The sequence below is a fragment of the Perissodus microlepis genome, chromosome 12 (genome assembly GCF_051167445.1).
Source record: "Perissodus microlepis isolate ML-2025 ecotype Zambia chromosome 12, ASM5116744v1, whole genome shotgun sequence".
In the NCBI taxonomy this organism is placed as follows: domain Eukaryota; kingdom Metazoa; phylum Chordata; class Actinopteri; order Cichliformes; family Cichlidae; genus Perissodus; species Perissodus microlepis.
Genome location: NC_140472.1, coordinates 5,096,190 through 5,113,656, shown reverse-complemented (window position 1 = coordinate 5,113,656; position 17,467 = coordinate 5,096,190). Strand labels below are relative to the sequence as shown.

The 17,467-nt window shown below is 41.3% G+C and overlaps 1 protein-coding gene across 4 annotated transcripts in view; it reads right to left on the bottom strand.

The window, feature by feature from the left end:
• Positions 1 to 8,267: 8,267 nt before the first annotated feature.
• The window catches only part of tet3 (tet methylcytosine dioxygenase 3), a 44,718-nt gene continuing 35,518 nt past the window's right edge, over positions 8,268 to 17,467 (bottom strand). For all 4 annotated transcript variants that reach the window (XM_084947589.1, XM_084947588.1, XM_084947586.1 and 1 more), the window contains 5 exons: positions 16,603 to 16,753; positions 16,322 to 16,411; positions 15,941 to 16,078; positions 15,466 to 15,820; positions 8,268 to 15,321 (listed from right to left, as the gene is read on the bottom strand). In XM_084947589.1, coding sequence (XP_084803715.1) covers positions 13,523 to 15,321; positions 15,466 to 15,820; positions 15,941 to 16,078; positions 16,322 to 16,411; positions 16,603 to 16,753 — 2,533 coding nt within the window. In that variant the 3' untranslated portion in view covers positions 8,268 to 13,522. The remainder of the gene's footprint in view (positions 15,322 to 15,465; positions 15,821 to 15,940; positions 16,079 to 16,321; positions 16,412 to 16,602; positions 16,754 to 17,467) is intronic.

Sequence of the window (17,467 nt, the reverse complement as noted above, 5' to 3'; positions counted from 1 at the left end):
TCTTTTATCTTTATTATTATTATTGTTCTTACTTTACATTTTTCATTGTTAGGCATTAGGTTTATTTGTAGTAGTCCTTTCCAACTTCTTTCCCTCTTCCATGTTACCGTGTCAGCTTGTCAGCATCTATTTGGGTTTGGAAGTGGAACAGAAAGTAAGGAAATCCAAAGTGCCATTAAAACCAGGAGAGCTTCTTATATTTCAGAAGAAGGGATTAATTCAAAAGAAATGACCTCAATGCCATATTTTATTTAGGAACCCTAGAGAGCACTTTGCAAAATAACACATTCTTATAATTTCACCCTCAGATGAGCCAAGCTACGACTGTCAGGGAAGGTGATGTAGGTACAGAGCATATGAGAGTGGTTAAGTTAATGTTTCTTGTCTAGATGAAGGCACAAGAGGGATCAATGGCAAGGCGTAGAGATTCAGTATCTTCAGTCTTCAGTGGACACTCCATTTCTGGCACAAAACACCTGTAAAAGATGGTCGATTTAGGAGGTGACCCGACAACTTCAGCCTGTCAAACATATTAATGGAGCAGTATGTTTTAAAAAAAAAAATCTAATTAAGCATGCACTCAGTACCCTAAGAATTATTATGGTAGTTAAACACAGTGATAGTTGTATATCATATTATATCACTTCAAACAGAGATGATCCAGTAATGCTGCACTAATGAATTAGACTAACTATTCACTTTAGCTAAAGTTATTAAGTCAGCTAAAGAGCTGGGATGCTGTGTAAGACATAAATAAAGCTAAAATACAAAGGTTTGGACACTGTTTTGCATGTTTCCCTACTGTAGGGCAGAGGCGGAGCCAGACATTTGAAACACCCGAGGCTTAGCCCTAAAGGGTAGTATGCATGTGGGATTTTTTTTTTTTTTTTTTTTTTGGGGGGGGGGGGGGTGTAGAAATGACTGAAAGATTAATTGGCTCTGTTTTGAGTTTTGTTCAAAAAACAATGACTTCATATAGGGAAAAATGTATATCACATATGCAGGACACCTTAAACTAGTTTTTTAATTAAGCAGCAAGGCAGAACAAAGTCAGGGCTGTATCAAGACACAAGGACTAAACCCCAATTCAACCAGACCCAGAACTGATCCGGAATTAAAACAGGACTACAACAGTTCAAAATCAGGACTACTTAGGATTTAACCAAGACAGAACCAGAATCAGAACTAGATGATAGTAGCACTAAAAATCATCATAGACCTGCACTACACTTATTTTTTTAATTCTAACAAAGTACACTATTTAGATTGAGAACAGTTTATATAATTATTTAGCCTTGTTGTGCAAACAAGCCTGCATAACTTAATAAATGTAGAATTTGAAAAATAACAAACCTAAAAAGAAACACTAGGTACGAGATACATGAGTGCCTATGATACGGTGATACTTTTGGTAAACAACCATTTGACTAACATGTGTGTCTCACCTGCTCTTGTTCATCTCTATTCTGTCCTCATTCTCCATCTCCCTCTTTGTTCCTCTCTCTCCCTCTTTGTGCTGACAATCAAGCCAAACACCAACATCATCAAATATACAGTTGAAACCAGATATTTACAAACTCTTCAGATCAAAACACAAACACTTTTTTAATTGTAACATCAAATCAGACTAAATGTTTATTTTTTTAGATTGATAAATATAAAAAACACATTTGTTAACTTTAAGAGTAAAGAGAGAAACTATCTGTATTTCTTAATTGTAAATGGCACCAAATTGTATTCAAAATTGAGCCACACTTATGGAGCTCCACGATTCTTTTTCTGGTGTTTTGGTTGACATCTCTTGATTTTCCCATGTTAAAGAAACAGGCTCTGTGTTTTGCCTTATATGCATCCATGGACTCTACTAACCTATCAGAAGCTTCTTCAGCTCAGAATGGAATCGTCTGGAGTTTTCTTATTAATTAACAATAAACTTAGTGTATGTGTACTCCTAAATTTGATGAAAGTGATAAAAAATAGACAGCTCTGTCTCTCTTTATTCTGACATTTAACTAATTCAAAATATATTTCAATATTTATTTATCCAAAACAAAACAGGTTTACTCTAAATTGATGTTGTACAGTAAAAAAATGTTCTTGTGTTTTCCATAAAGTGTATGTAAATATCTGGTTTCAACTGTGAATATACTGCTGTGTATTGAAGTTCCTCTTGTTTTGCATAGAAATATACTGAACAACATACAAAGCATAATATATAAAATACTACCAGAGTTTTTTCTTTGAAAGAAGCCCCTTATGTCCATTCTTGTATATCAGTGCATTACTGAAACCGATTTATTTAGCCATGGAGGGTAACAACTGAAAATATGAAATAAACACACATGTAAGCTAAGACTCTCTAAAGAAACAGCATTGTTGTTGTTCGGCTTTTCATTTCGCCATTTGTTGATTCACTTGAAGAGCAAGTATCGTAATATGGGTCAAGTGATCAGTTTGGTATCAATCTTTCGTGATACACCGTCATATTTACATTATTTGTACGGTACGAATGATTTGCTTTGGTACCTGGTCAAACTTCAGTTCTCCTCTGTCTGCCTTGCTCCGTTTCTCCAACAGCGCACTCGCAGGCAGCAGCTGCCCCGCCCCGCTTAGTGTCTGAGCTGGGATCATACCAATATTAGGGGGGATTTACGCACAGTCGTAAATTCCCACAGTGTGCACTATGTGCTTCGAATATTGTGTGTAGTTTTCTGCTTTATACAGTTGTCAGCCAGGCATCTAACTATGAAAAAATTACACTCCAAAAGACCCCGGGCTTCTGAAAAAACAACCCGGGCTTAAGCCCAGTAAGCCCCCCCCCCCCACTCCGCCACTGCTGTAGGGGTCTCTGTAAGCATACAGAGGGGGTACTCTGAGAGAGTACAAGATGACAACTTTGGAATTCTACTAGATCATATTTGTTTGTCAAAGCTGAATTCAGGGCAAACTACGCTAAATTAGCGTTTTTAGCTAACAGCTACAATAAGCATAAAAGTTACTGTACGGCTATCATTTGTTAACATGACGCTTGTTCTTATACATGTAATACATTTATTACCAACCTGAGAGTTTATCCGCTGGTCATTCGACATGACGAATGACTTCTGTCTTAATTCAGCTCAAGATGCTGTAGATTCCCGTCAGTAACACTTTCGGTCCGCTAGTAAAACGTAGTTCTATTAATCTGCGCTTGAACCGGAACCGGATGTAAGTTCCAAAAAACTGAATTTTGGAACTGAAACTGAATTGTAGAACTGAAACTGAATGGTGAGAAGTGAAACTGAAATTATTCGAGAGCTGAATTTTTTAAGGATAAAATGCAGTTTCAAAGCAAATCAATTCATTTTCAAAATATAAAATTCAATTTCAATTTAGTGATGATCATTTTCAAACCATAAATTCAATTTCAAATTAGACTAATTCAAATTCAGTTTTCAAAAGCATTTATTCAAGTTACAATTCAGATTCAATCTGAGCAATTCAAATTCAAATTTAACTTATTCAAATTCAGTTTCTGATGGCACAGATTTCTGCCCATAGCATACACAGGCTCCAACCCGTTCTGGGTCACAAAATAAACTTTTAAGATATTTCAGGCGAGAATGTAGCTGTGTAATGCTCAAATATCTACTTAATTTATCAAAATATCACATATTTGCAAAAGTGCTTTGATATTTTCAGAGAGCTCTGTTATCCACCAGTGCGATAGCTGATCGGGAGGTCAAGGCTCGATAGAGCCAACGAGCACAGCTAACTCCTGGCATATCGTTTTCAACCCCCTGCGGTGTTTTACTACTCAGGTTAAACATGATATATATATATATATAATATATATATATATATATATATATATATATATATATATATAGTTAGTTAGTTAGTTAGTTAGTTAGTTGTGGCTATGGATTGAAAAAAAAAAACACACCCCACCCCTAAGGGCTGCACCTCCCGAAAAATTTTGTCTGGGCTCTTATCTCACTTTTTTATTTCAAACAATCAACAGAAAAATTCACAGACATATTTTTATATAAGGTTTTTAAGGCTGTGGTGTTAATTTTTAAGTAACATGAGCCCAGCGGCAGCAGCAACGCTAGGCTAACACTAACTAGCTAGCAAGATTATAAACCTGGTGCTAAACTAAGAGAAACCACAAAATCAGTTTGATTAAGAGTAAACATATACTCACCAAGTCAGTGTATCAGGTAAAGATCCACAGCAATGACAATAATAATATCTTGACCTGAAGCTTCTCCAGGTTTGCTCAACATATTCCATAACAAATGCTGGCACCATGAACATGCGGACTGATCCGTGCCAGGGAGGAGGACGGTAGTGACTGGCATTTTCAAAACACATCTTTCATCCTTCCACACTGAGAAGCAAAACTCCCAGCTTACTTGGTTTTTCTAAGTTAAGACAACTCAAATAAATTGAGTTGATCACCGTTTATGCATCAAAAGTACTGGTAACTTACTTAAATTGAGTTCTAATAACAAATTGATTAAAAATTGAGTTCAGCCTACTTAATATTTTTAATTAAACACAATATTAGATTTTACAGTAGGGATGGGTATCGAAACCCGGTTCTTGCACCATTAAACCTAATCGACACTTCATATGCTATTACTTATGTCTGAGTAAAGGATCAACTGACTCCGCCCTGTCTCTCTTGATTGACAGACAAAGTCATTCTGCTGAAAAGTCGCATTATGAAATAAATAGACCATTGGGAAAAACGGGATTTTGAAATAAAGACGGACTTTGAAAAAAGGGCATTTTGGAATAAAAACGGCTGGAAATAAATAAAATGCCTCAGCAATAATCTCTGTTATTGGGAAAAATAATGACCATGAAATAATATTTCACAATAATAAGTAAATTTATATAGCAGAATGCAATATATTTCACAATAATGAGCATTTTTTTCAAAATGTGTTCCATTATTTCACAATATCATTCTCACATTACATATCTGTGTCTTATTTATTCAATTGTTATTTATTTCATCATGACCTATTTATTTATTTAATTTTGAACACTTTGGAGTTCCATACAGGGCAACTTGCAATACTTGCAAAGTAGACATTTCATTTAAGGGAGGAAAAACTACGAATATGAAAAAGCATTTGCTCACAAAACACGCGACGACCTTAAATGAATGTCATGTTTTTAATTCCGCTCCGGACAAGTGAATCTCAACCGAGCAGCAGCGGTAACGTTTGCATGTCCTCTCCCGTTATTGCGGCAGGTAAATAATCAACTAACAGTTATGTTAGCGCGATCTGCCTTATTACAAAACCTGCCATTACTGTGCGCTGCATTTAGGTGACTACGATGAGAGAGACAGACAGAGTCTTGATGGCTCAGATGCTGGCAGTTCTGGCTGCAGTCTACCGGTAGCGTCTCCTTCAAGGTTCAAGGTTCAAGGTTCTTTATTTGTCACATGCATAGTTATACAAGTATAACACACAGTGAAATGTAGCCTGACACGCTCCTTGACATGTGGAAAAATGGGGGGGGGGGGGTAGAGGAAGAACATTATATATATATATAGTATATACATTGGGTGAATGTGCAGTAGTAGCAGCAAGCAGGTGAATTCTGTACATTAATATGAATAGACATCTGACTATTTTACAGAATAGACAATATAAACATATTTAAAATTAAAGGAATTTGGAATGTACATTGTGCCTGGGTTTAGAGTGTCTGGAAGAGAGTCCTGTCTCAGTCAATTACAGATGATGTGAGAGGGCGGGTGTGTGTGTTTAGGGCCCGGATGGCTTGGGGATAGAAGCTCCTCTTGAGTCTCTCTGTCCTTGCCCGGATGATGCAGAACCTTCTACCAGATTGCAGAAGTTGGAACAGTTTGTTGCCAGGATGGGACGGGTCCTTCAGTATCTGCGCTGCTCTAGTCTGGCATCTCCTGGTGTAGGAGTCCTGAAGCGGGGGGAGAGCAATCCTGCAGCAGCATTCTGCTGTACGGATCACTTTCAGGCCAGGATAGACGAATGTCACCGAGCAGTGACTAAGTTTGTGGTCAAAGGCTTGCACCTATTTGCCACAGCAGATGCCCCGATTTACGGTAAGTGAATGTGTTTAATTGTAGGCAGGGATATTACTGGATATTCTTGTGTAATTGCTACAGAATAATTTATGTTATACTTTGTTATTGCTACAGAAGAATATTTATTTTATTATTTTACATTTATATTTTTTTTCCTGGGGACCCTGTGACCCATTGAAGAGCCGCAGGCTGGATCTCTTAAGTTCTCACTGTTGGGTTTGTAAGGCCATGTTACTCCTAAATTTCTATCTTGTTCAAAGAGAAGATATAAAACAAAGTTCTAAGCTAATCGACCTTAGTGATCTCCTTTTTAAAAAATAAGAATCGATAAGAGAATCGATAAAGAATCATATCGTTAAACAGAATCGAAAATGAAATCGGAATTGTGAAAATCTTTTCAATACCCATCCCTACCAATCAGCCTCCACTCCGTGTACTTTAAATCTCATCACTCCCATTTTCCCCTGAAGACACTGAAATGGATGGGTGTATGGATGGATGGATGGATAGCATAATTGTTTATATGAAATTTGCAGTGTTTTTTGGTATTAGTGTAATATTGCAGCTAGATTGTCTATCTTGAGATCTGTTCTATAGCAAATGCAAGAAAAAATGTTTTAAGAAAGCAAATAAGTTGGTATTCTAAAGAATATGATTGTTTTCTTGCAGGATGCCAGGAGGTGGTGTGGTCACCTGCAGGTTCAAGGTCATTGTATTCCGAACCCAGATCCACTGGGTTGTGACAAAGGAAAGTTGCAACAATGCTAAAGACTTTCTTCAGGCCATTGCATTTGGATTCAGACAGTAATGCCAGGACTGGAAACAAACCATCCTTAAAATAAACAACATTTCAAGCTTCTGTGTTTGAATGCAAAACAAATGTGTTGTTTGAGCTAAAGACCGCACTTGTGGCTCAACAATAAATTAATTTGTGGCAGGGAGGTGTGGTCATTGGCTCCACTGCAGAGGAGGGGTGGTGCAGCGGGCTTGAGGGGCAGTGTCAGAGAGGCTGAGATCCAGGTGGAGGGAATTAGCCTGATGATCTCTGCCCTGCCATTATAATCCAATGGCATTGCATGTGGGTACTGATAAAACTCTGGAGCAAATAATGGCCTGATTTTATTGGTTGGGCATCTGAGCGGATGTGCGCTGACGGTGCGCGTACTGCCTAGATTGTCAGCTGGTTTACCAACCAGCCATCCCAAAAATACCTTTTCATGACAAAAATTTGCTCCAGGCACAGGAACATCAACAGTGCCTGCACAACAGAGGGGCTAGACTCAAGCAATTTTCACCAGGATACAAAGTGCTTACAGCCCAAAGTGACTCACCAAGTTGCAAGGGCCCTTTGTGGTCACACGGCGGGTGTTCGATGTTGACTATGAGGTGGTACAGTCGGACAGGGGAGGAGCCACACAGGACACATCACCTGAACCTTCTTAAAGCATGGAGGCTGAAACCACTTCTCTTGTGAGCCCGGTGAAGGAGAAAAATGAGTTGGAGCCGGAGGTGCCAAATTCCACAATTCCCGCCTCCCTCCATTGTGATAACCATCTCACACAGGCCCAGAGAGCGGCTGTTGCTGCAGGGTTTTGCAGACGTGTTCTCCCCCCTGCCCGGCTGTACGACTCTCATAGGGCACCATTAGAAAAAAATTACAGCCTTGAAAAAAACATGTAAACCTTTCAATTCATTGGTCTGAAGTTATAGAGGCGTTAATGCACAAAAGGAGACCAGACATACCAATATAAGCTGAAAAAAGCTGCCTTGGACCCCTCAAAAGCAGGACTACTCTCACCCACACAAAGACATTTTTTGAGAACCTAGCCAATATGTTTTTATTGAATTGAAAGAAAATGGTCACCACTTTCTCTCTTAACCCTTGTCCACTTTATGATGCCCTCACATTTTTTCCCCAGCTGCACTTTCAATGGCTGAAAGACTAGAACACACTGAATATTTACAGTTTTCCCTTTTTAGATCCATGATCCATGGCGTGCTTAGATCCATGAGCACTCTGGTCAACTTTGTTGTTTTAAAGTGCTATATAAATAAAGTTGAATTGGATTGGAGTGGATGAGATGAGCCTTCACTGAGCAGGCTGATCAAAGCAGAGGCCAGGACTCAGTGATCCTCACTGCACTTGGAAACAGAATCAAATACAACTTGACCAAGAAATGAAGTCACTAAGAAGAACACGTGTTTCACTTCAATTTTATTATTTATCGCGCAACATAAAACAATATTGTGGGTTGGTTTTTTATTCTTTTTTTCTTTTTTAACCACATACACTATGTATTCACATAATACACCATACAGCTACAAAGAGAGAGAGAGACTGAACAAAAACACTTTTTTTTCCTTTTTTTTTACATACTGCATCCTTGACATGAAAAATAAAGAACCAAGAACAATCCTCAAACTTAACGGAATGTAGCTGCCAGTTGTGTTGGTTCACTTTCTTTTCCTTTCTTTTCCTTTTATTTAATTTTATGGGTCAGGGTCCAAGTCTCTATCCCAAATTTCAAGTGTTCGTTAAATTAGGACTGTGGGCCATACACAGTTAGATGCAAATCTATGTGTGTTTATCTATGTGTGTCACAAACTATACAAAATTTAGAAGAAAGAGAGGGAGTGAGTAAAGGAAGTGCATCACTTGGGAGAGGAACAGGGAGGCAGTACGCAATTTTTTTTTTTTTTTTTGTGTCGTTCAAATATCTTAGCATTCAGTTAACATGAACATGTACAACATACTCAAAAGATCATTTGAATAGCCTCTGGTACTTGCACAGTACCAAATGTAAAACCCAGCTAACAGTCTTCATATAATATGATTCTATATCTCGTCCTATTTTAAATGAATTCAAGTACAGTATGGAATGAAGATTAATAGAGAATGTAATCAACAGTTTGAGTGCACCACCTGCCCTCAAAAAGAGATGTAAATTTGTAGCGTTGTAACAAAAGACTTTTCATAAAGTCAGCACCAGGGCAGCTTCCCTTCCTGTGAAACTGCTTTAATCAAAAGTATAGTTCTCTTGACATTCGAAGAGCTCAGAAAAATATTTGTGGTAATTATTTATCCCTCGCTTTTTTTTCCTTTTTTGTATTTTTTTTTTTTAACACAGTGAATTTTTAAGGTATAGCATCATAGCACCGACTGAACCGACTCACCCCCCAGGATCTCAGTACTTGTCCGCTTGGGAGGTGGTGCCTCTCATGAGAACCATCCACCAAAGTTATGAAGCATTTAGAAATGTACAAAGTCACCAAGATATCATATGCACCATATCCTCAGCACCCTTTTGTTGTTTCAGTAATTGTTTGTGTTGTGTGTGTGTGTGACTAATATATGGGCAAGTCTTAAGCTCAATAAGTAAAATGGGTCTTGTTACTGCACTATCAAACTACTGTTAGACATGGCGTGGGTCACCTAATTATCATGGCAAATGAAAGATCTGCAGTCTTCCGCGGGGGAGCTGTGATTTTTCTGCCACGTGCATACTTGGCTATTACAAAAGCTGGAGCGAATAATAATGATGACACATCTAAACAAGCAGGGCGGTGGTGACACAACTGACAAAGACTGCTGGGCAGTAACTCATTAAAGCGTCGCCCAATGTTTCACCTCAGACTGGCTCCGTGGCAGTCAGTATAGTTATAGGGGGGTGTTTGATAGTAAATAATAGTTCATCATTGAAAAACTTTCCATTCTCTCTCCTGTTGACACTCAGAAGAAAAACTTTGTACTGTTCTAACGTCTGTATGATAAACATGAAGCCGCAGCTATCAGACAGCTGAGATCAGCATAAAGACCGGGCACACAGGAAGCAACATAGGTGACAAAATCTGCCCGCCAGCAGCTTTAAAGCTCACTCTGTTTTCTCTGTTTCCTTTTTGTTATTTTGTTTTTTTCTTTTCAGAGGACTTTGTACCAGACGGTTTCCAGGCTGGAAGCAGTGATTCTTTTTTATTTTTTATGAAATATCTGCTGGTGGTCTTGTTAGCCTGGGATGTAACCCCCTGTAAAACCAATGTGACAATGGTGTTGACAAACCTTACTTAACGTGTGTTTAAGAGGTTTAAAGTGCCGGCAGTTCGATTTTAGTTAGGCTAGCTGTTTCCCCATGTTTTCAGCCACTCTGCTAAGCTAAGCTAATCAGCTGCTTAAGTCAAGCTAGTAAACTAGCCAAGAGGTAACTCTTATCACGCTCGTGGGAATGTGGAAATCACATTATTCTGATTTTGGCGTTTGTTTGGGGGCTTTTTTTTTAAAAATGCGATGCTGTCATGAATCTGTCACAGAGTTTGAGAATGTCAACAAAATTGAAAATAACAACAACTGAAAGCTGTCAAGCTAAAACTCTAAATTCATACATTAGCACAACTGCAACACAGGGGATCTCTTATTTTCGCTTTACTGTTGCCAGTGAGTCAGCTGAGTGTGGTTTCATGTTACAGAATTGGGCTGACTAAATCGTTTTCAGAAATTTCTGGGGCTCTGTCAGTCGCATGCCGACAGGGGGTACAGTATTAGGAAAGCAAAAACAGCAGAGTGACTAAGCACAGATTTGCACACAACACATTGGGACCAAGTGTTGTTTACTGATGTTCAGGGCTGTCAGAGACTTCAAAAATACCCCCATGTCATTCGTGGTTTTGTTACTTTCCTCACAAGTTAAATAATCTTACCTAAATAGTTTGATATTTACATTTTTTATCTCTCTCTTGAGGAAATTTAAAAAAAAAGAAGCTTCAAGTTGTCAATAATCGGCTCTTTCTGTGTCATTAAAATCAAGATTAAAAGTGCTTTTATAAATCTTTTCTTCTTTATGTACAATTTGTATTAGCTATATAAAAAATGATGAAAAAAAAACAATAACATCAAAGACAATCATTATCATTATCACCATGTAGTAATAAATAAGAGTAAAAAAAAAAAAAAGCAGGTTAAAATGAGTGTGGAGATCTAGAGCACACAAAGGGACATGCATGATTCTCTGCCCTCAGTAGCAAGTCGTGATTGTGACCAGTGTCTCTACAGCGTGAGGTAGAGAGCTGGAGAAACTCGGGAGAGGTAACAGGGTCTTTCACAGATGACCAGGGCCTTGGCCCAAACGACCGCCCAGCAGCTGGGAGTCGGCTTGCATCAGCAGTCTCTCATTTTCATTTCTGACACATGTTGCAGGTGAACCATGTGACCACAGAGGAAAATAAAAACGAGCGATTTACAGGACTCTCACCAGGCTATCAAATAGTCTCTCTCTTTGGCTCTTTTCAGACACACACGCACGCAAAGTGAGAGATTCATCGATCTGTTGCGCTCACGTTCGGCGCCAAACCCTGGAAGCTACAGAAATTTTCTACGGTTTCCCTTTTATCTCTCAGTACTGTTTTCTCTGTGAAAAGCACTGCTAAATGGGTTACCAAGAAATGCAGTGAATGACTGTGCTTTCTCTGCCCTGTACAGTGTACTTTTCTTTTTGTTTGAGACAAAAATCACTACATGCCACAACAAACTGCAAAAAATAAAATAAAATAAAAACTCCTCTAAAGGAAACCAGTTTTTGAGCCCAATGTGGAGCTGAACCACACGGTGGCCATTTTGATTGGCTGGCTCTGCGGTGACAAGGTGCCTGCGGAAGGACACGCCTCGCTCTGCTCAAAGATGACAGCACCATGCAGAGAAAGGAGTGGGCCCTTCACAGTAAATCAAGTGTAATAGGAGAGCACCAGAGTGTGTGTGTGAGCACCAAAAGCACTGCTGTCCCAACACTGTTTCCTGCTGCTCTAACCCACGATGGGTTTCCCGTTCACATCTGTGGCACATTTGTAATGTCAGCTTTGCCTTCAGCTGTTTTATCAAGTCCAATCTATGGTCAGCGAGCAGGGTGGAGAGCCCCCTCTAGTGGCCATGGATGGTTAAAGCAACAATGAGACAAGGCTGTCATCTAAATGAATCCCAAGTGCTTATAGGTTTGTTTGTACACACCACTTTGAAACAGCAGTCGACGCTGCCCTCTAGAGTTTACACTGGGAAGTGCTCACTCCTATTTGAATGTTATAGGAAGATAAAAGAGTGCCACCTGTGGGAATAGCAGATCTGGGTTAAATGGCTTGCACAAGTAGTATCACTTGTTTTGGCCTCTGTGGAGCACCGGGTATGAGAACTTCAGTTCTCCGCACAGAGCACAGGAAAGCTTCTGTGAGATAACTCGTTAGGACTTTTCCCTAGCACGACACAAGTTCTGCACCTTTGTGTTAAAAGCAGTAAATCCCAGTGTTCTGGTATCCCACCTGGGCCGAAACACAAACTTTTTAGTTGCAAATACTACTTGAGCCGAATTTGAGTTAGAGCACCTAAATACAGCATCGAGTACCATGAAGAGTAGCGGAATGGAAATCGATCAGAGCAGGAAGCTGAGCACCAGTCAGAAGCTAGAAGGGAGAGTAGGAGGAGCGCATCATCTCATCATCACGACAAGGCAAGCTGCAAAGGTTTCTCGCAGTAATGGTTAAGAGTTATTCTGAGCCCGGGGACTATTTTCTTCCTTCAGCATGACACTTGAAACCAATCGCTGCGCTTTTTCTAGGTGCCTGGAGCAAAAGGGCTTTGGTGATTTCCCTCCTTACTCTTATCTTTTGTAATATTTGTGTAGATGGTTGTTTGCTATAATGAAAAAACATACTGTCAGTGGCGTATTTGACAGTGGTGATGCTGGTACTGATTCATTAAAAATCAAAGCTTTTGATCAGGATCTTCATAATGGTGATTATTGGGATTATTCTTTAAAAAGGCCCAGAAATGTCTTTATAAACTAAAAGAAATGATTGTGGTTACTATATTGTTGATTTTTCTGCCGTATCAGGGAGATAATGGCTCCTCCTCATCTAAGTACAGCTTTAAGATTGATAAGAACAAAGTCAAATGGGGGGGAAGGGTGCATGTTTTCCAAACATGGAAAAAGCAAGTGTCCAAGTCTGTCAAACTCAGACTGATTGATTTAACAAAAATATAAAACCAAAACAAAACAGGTCACCTTATTAATAATAACATTAATGAAGAGAGCAATAATTAAAAAAAAAAAACAAGTCTTCATCATAATAATACCTGTAATAACAACATTGACAGTAACAATCATAATAATATTGATAATAATAGCAATAATTAGAATCATTAAAATTCTATAAACAAGAAAAAGCAATGGAGTTCCTCTCCGGGGAAAAGAGAGGAAGAGCACCACAGGCAGTGTGTCTGAAGCCCAAACCACTGCCTGACATGAGGTAAAAAACAATAAAAATGTCCCCCTCCTCCAAGTGGACTGTAGAGGGAGGCAGGATGGAGGGATGCCAGACTGCGGGACGGCTGAGAGACATTGATTCTGCTCAGTGCTCTCTCTCCAGCCCTCCACTGCACCACTCTGTAGCTATCAGTCACTCTGTGTCTATGTGTCCTCACACAAAGTGGCTGTAGGGCCCAGTGACGACGGTGGAGGCATAGGGAGACACAGTAACCGTAGAGGTGGTGTAGAACGAGGGGGATAACCGCGTCACCGGCCCCTCCTTCTTGTCTTTAGATTGTCCAGGTCCTGGACTAGCGCCTGCCGCCGTAGCGCCCCACTTGCGTTTCTTCCCGAGTGTCTTGATATCCTCCTGGGAGAGGCCAAGGAGAGCCGCTTCCTGCTGCCTCTGCAGTGCTCGCTCTGCCAGCAGCTTCATTTTGGCCTCCCAAAGAGCCAGGCCATGCATGGGCTGGTTGAGGTTCTTGTGCTGGTAGAAGACCAGGGAGATGCGGGAGGGGTGGGAGCGGTCAGGCTTTTTGAGTGGAGTGGTAGCATGTAGTTCCCGACGAGCACATTCGATTAGGATGGAGCCGTGGGCTGGTGCCACTGCTACCCCGCCTATGTAAGGGTCCAGGAAGTTGTGCTCACTATCAGACCAGACCTCATCCTCGTCCTCTTCGCAATTCTTGGTGCTCTCGGCGTCGCTCTCTGCTCGGCTGGGCGTGTAGCAGGCCTGATCTGATTGCTGCAGGGCATCGGGGAAGAGGCGACCCTCTGGAGCAGGGGAAGGGGTGTTACTTGCCACAGAACCTCCAAAAGACTTCCAGGCCTTTTCCTGGGGCCCAACCGGAGTGGAACACCGACTTTCTCCAGTCTTGGACCAGATCTTGTCGGGATAGGCCCCTGCAGGATTGCTGTGCTTCATACCAGGGCTATAAGGCCCCATGCCCCATGTTTGCGGCTGTGGGCTAGCAACAGGGCTCGCCCAGTGCCTGGGGGTGCCTGGATGTGGGGTACTTGGCCGTGGTGTAAGTGGGCCTGCGTGAGAGACACCGGGCTGTGGGGTTACTGGGTGAGGGGTGCTTGGGCGTGGAGTGCCAGGGCGTGGGGAAGATTGATGTATGTTACCTTGGACCACTGTGCCTAGCTGAGGGGATGGAGATGGAGAGGGAGGTACCTGGAGTGACGGTGATGGGGCAGGGGAAGCCCTCATAGTGTTTAAGCCAAGGAAGGATGACCACTGCTGCGGGTAAGGAGAGGCCTGCCGCTGCTGGAGATGCTGGTGAAACTGCTGCTGTTTCTCTGATGAGGCCTCGGAACTTTGTTTATGCTTCTGATGGGCATCCCAAGTGGTGGGAATAAAACTTCCATTAAGCTTGTGCCCAGGCCAGGTCACAGGTTGCGGGGGGCTTCTTGATGTGTTGGCTCCAACCTGGTTTGGAAGCGTGCCTTCATAGACTGGCACATCCATAGGCTCCTGTTTGATGACCGGCGTGCCTCTGTTGGAGGACTCAGAGGAGGCAGAGGAAGGACGGGATTGGCTATAAACTGGGGCCTGGGTGTAAGTCGTGTGATTTGGTTGGTTGGTTTGCTCTGCTTGGCTGGAGCAGGAAAGGGCCACCCTGGACTGAAAGTTTTGAATGTCAGGCTTCTGATCTACCTGGACAGCTTTACAGCCAGCTCTGGGCGAAGAGCCATTTCGACCCTCATAGGTCCTCAGTACAGGGGGGAAAAGTGTATTGGGTGAGCACCTGTAGTAGGCATAATCCATTGGGGGCAAACTGGTGTGGAAACCATTTACTGTATCAGGTGCAGAGGGCTGGCCAGTTGTGGGGAGGCCTCCCCTTGCATAGAAGACGGGGTTTGTATACATGGGATTTACTGGGTCTACTGCTTGCACAGAATATCCATCTATCGATCCGTTTAAGGGTTCCTTTTTGATGTTGGGCTTCACCTCTTGTTTTATAATTGCTGTTTGTTTGACACAAAAGAAAAGTAAGGAAAACGGGTTACAAACAAGTCAAAATCTTAAAGTATTTCAGCTTTTACAATCCGGTGATAACAGGTAAACACAAAGGACATTTTAAGTTACTTAGATCTAAAACAGTAACTAACCTTTATTGCCTTGGGGTTGAGGGGAACTGCTAATGCAGACCTCGGCTTTGATCCCCGTCTTCTCCGGCGTCTCTCCTGCTTGCTGGATGAGTTTATTTTTCTTCTTCTCTGAGGCAGCCTTCTTTGCCTCTAGTCGGCGCTGTCGGCATGACTTGGCAGGTTCGGGCAACTTGCGCACCTCACGGCGGAAAGCGTTAAGCACCTGGATAGCTCCTGTCTCCATCTTGCGGTTCTGGGCCTCCTCGCTGCCAAACTCATCTGTCGGGGATAACGTGTAAAGAGGCAACACGTGGAGCTGCTCGTCCTCTGGGATTTCTCCCACTGTTCGGTTGTCCTCCTTTGTCAAAGTACACACCTGGCAGAGCGTGGCACAGAGTGTGTGATAAAACAGCCGCACTTTTTATGTAGCATTTTCAGCTCATTAACAATGTAGCCATTATTCAGTGCAAAAAAGAGAAAGGTTTAATGATCTTACCACTGTGCATCCATTGTACAGGTTGTGCTGGTCCTTATGAGCGTGAGCACAAAAGTCCATGCAAGCAGTGATTCCAGAGAATGGACGGCCTTCCTTCAAGCCCAGCCTGCATTCAGGAGCTTTGGACTCTGTCTGGCACTGACGTAAAGGACAGAGATAGCATTAAACCAGCTATAGGAAGTGACTAATTTCTGCATTCTTAAAATACACAGAAACACAAGACTTAAGATTGCTTCCTTTCTCAAAGCCAAGTCCTCACAGGTGTACTAAATCATAAGGTAATAATGCGTGCGAGTTGGTTTTGTGTCTTTAGAAACATCTCCTGCTGAGATCTTCTTTCCTATGTTGGTTTGCTAATAGACATGTGCCTGTACAACACACCTGGTTACTGTAGGCTTGTGGTGCTAGTTGCTTGTACACAGGAGCCACCTCAGTTGCCAGCTGCTGGAAGTTATCCCTGAGTTTTTCCTCCTGATGATGAAAACATGAATCACAGGTCAGACAAAACTATAAAGTGGTATCTTAAAATTTACAGATACTATTCTGAAAAGAACAAGAAGAGAAAAGAATTTTGAAATAAAAAAATTATATTAATCTTCTCATTTGCATACATATGTACTCATACAATGCTTGTAAAAAGGCAGCTTTCGCGTGATGAGTACCTCTTCAGGGTGTTCTCCCTGTAACCTGAACTTTCGCGGCATTTTGCTTCGTGCGTACTTGCAGCCGTTAAAGTACATACTCCATGAGCAACCAAAAGAGAAGGAAGCACCACAAGTTTCAGGATCCTTGCCTTGACAGGCACAAGTACGGCTGTAGGGGGAGACAGAGAGCACACTGAGCTTCATTCATAGAAGACGTGCAGTCTGGCATGTTTTACTACCTCGTGTGCACCACTGTAATTGAGAGTGTTAGCGAGACAGTTGGTTTCATTTGAAGCAATCAATGTTGAATGGTGTTACAGCAGATCATCTTAGACTTAAGCCACACATTTTAATAATGTCCAGTTTTATTAAAATTGCTTTATATGTCAAAGTTGCTGTATGTTACACACATATTGGGGGGAAACACAAAGGCAGCTTCAGTGCCTACACAGAAGATAGAAGCAAGACTTATTTCTCCATCCCAGATGGTGAGTATCTAAGCCACCAGACACGGGGGTGTGTTAACATTTACTCATGGTTAGCTGAAGGGCTGGGTACTAGGTGAACAGTGTAACAGAGAACAAAATGTACACGTTTCATTTTTGTCGTAATTCTTGTCTTAAAATTCACTTTTATGTCATGAATATGAACTTTGGACAAATTTGATCCGGTCAGGATATTTTCCACACTTCTCCACTGCTTCTGACTTATTCCCACTACTGGAAATATAAATACAACAATAGTGTTGTTAAAGTGAAGAAGCATTCTGAACATGCAAAGAGGCTGGACACATGACTGACTAGCAGTGAATGTAATGAACAATAACCTGTGCTTTCACACATGGGTGAAACACCACTCTGCCTTTGTACTAGAGAGTTGGCAG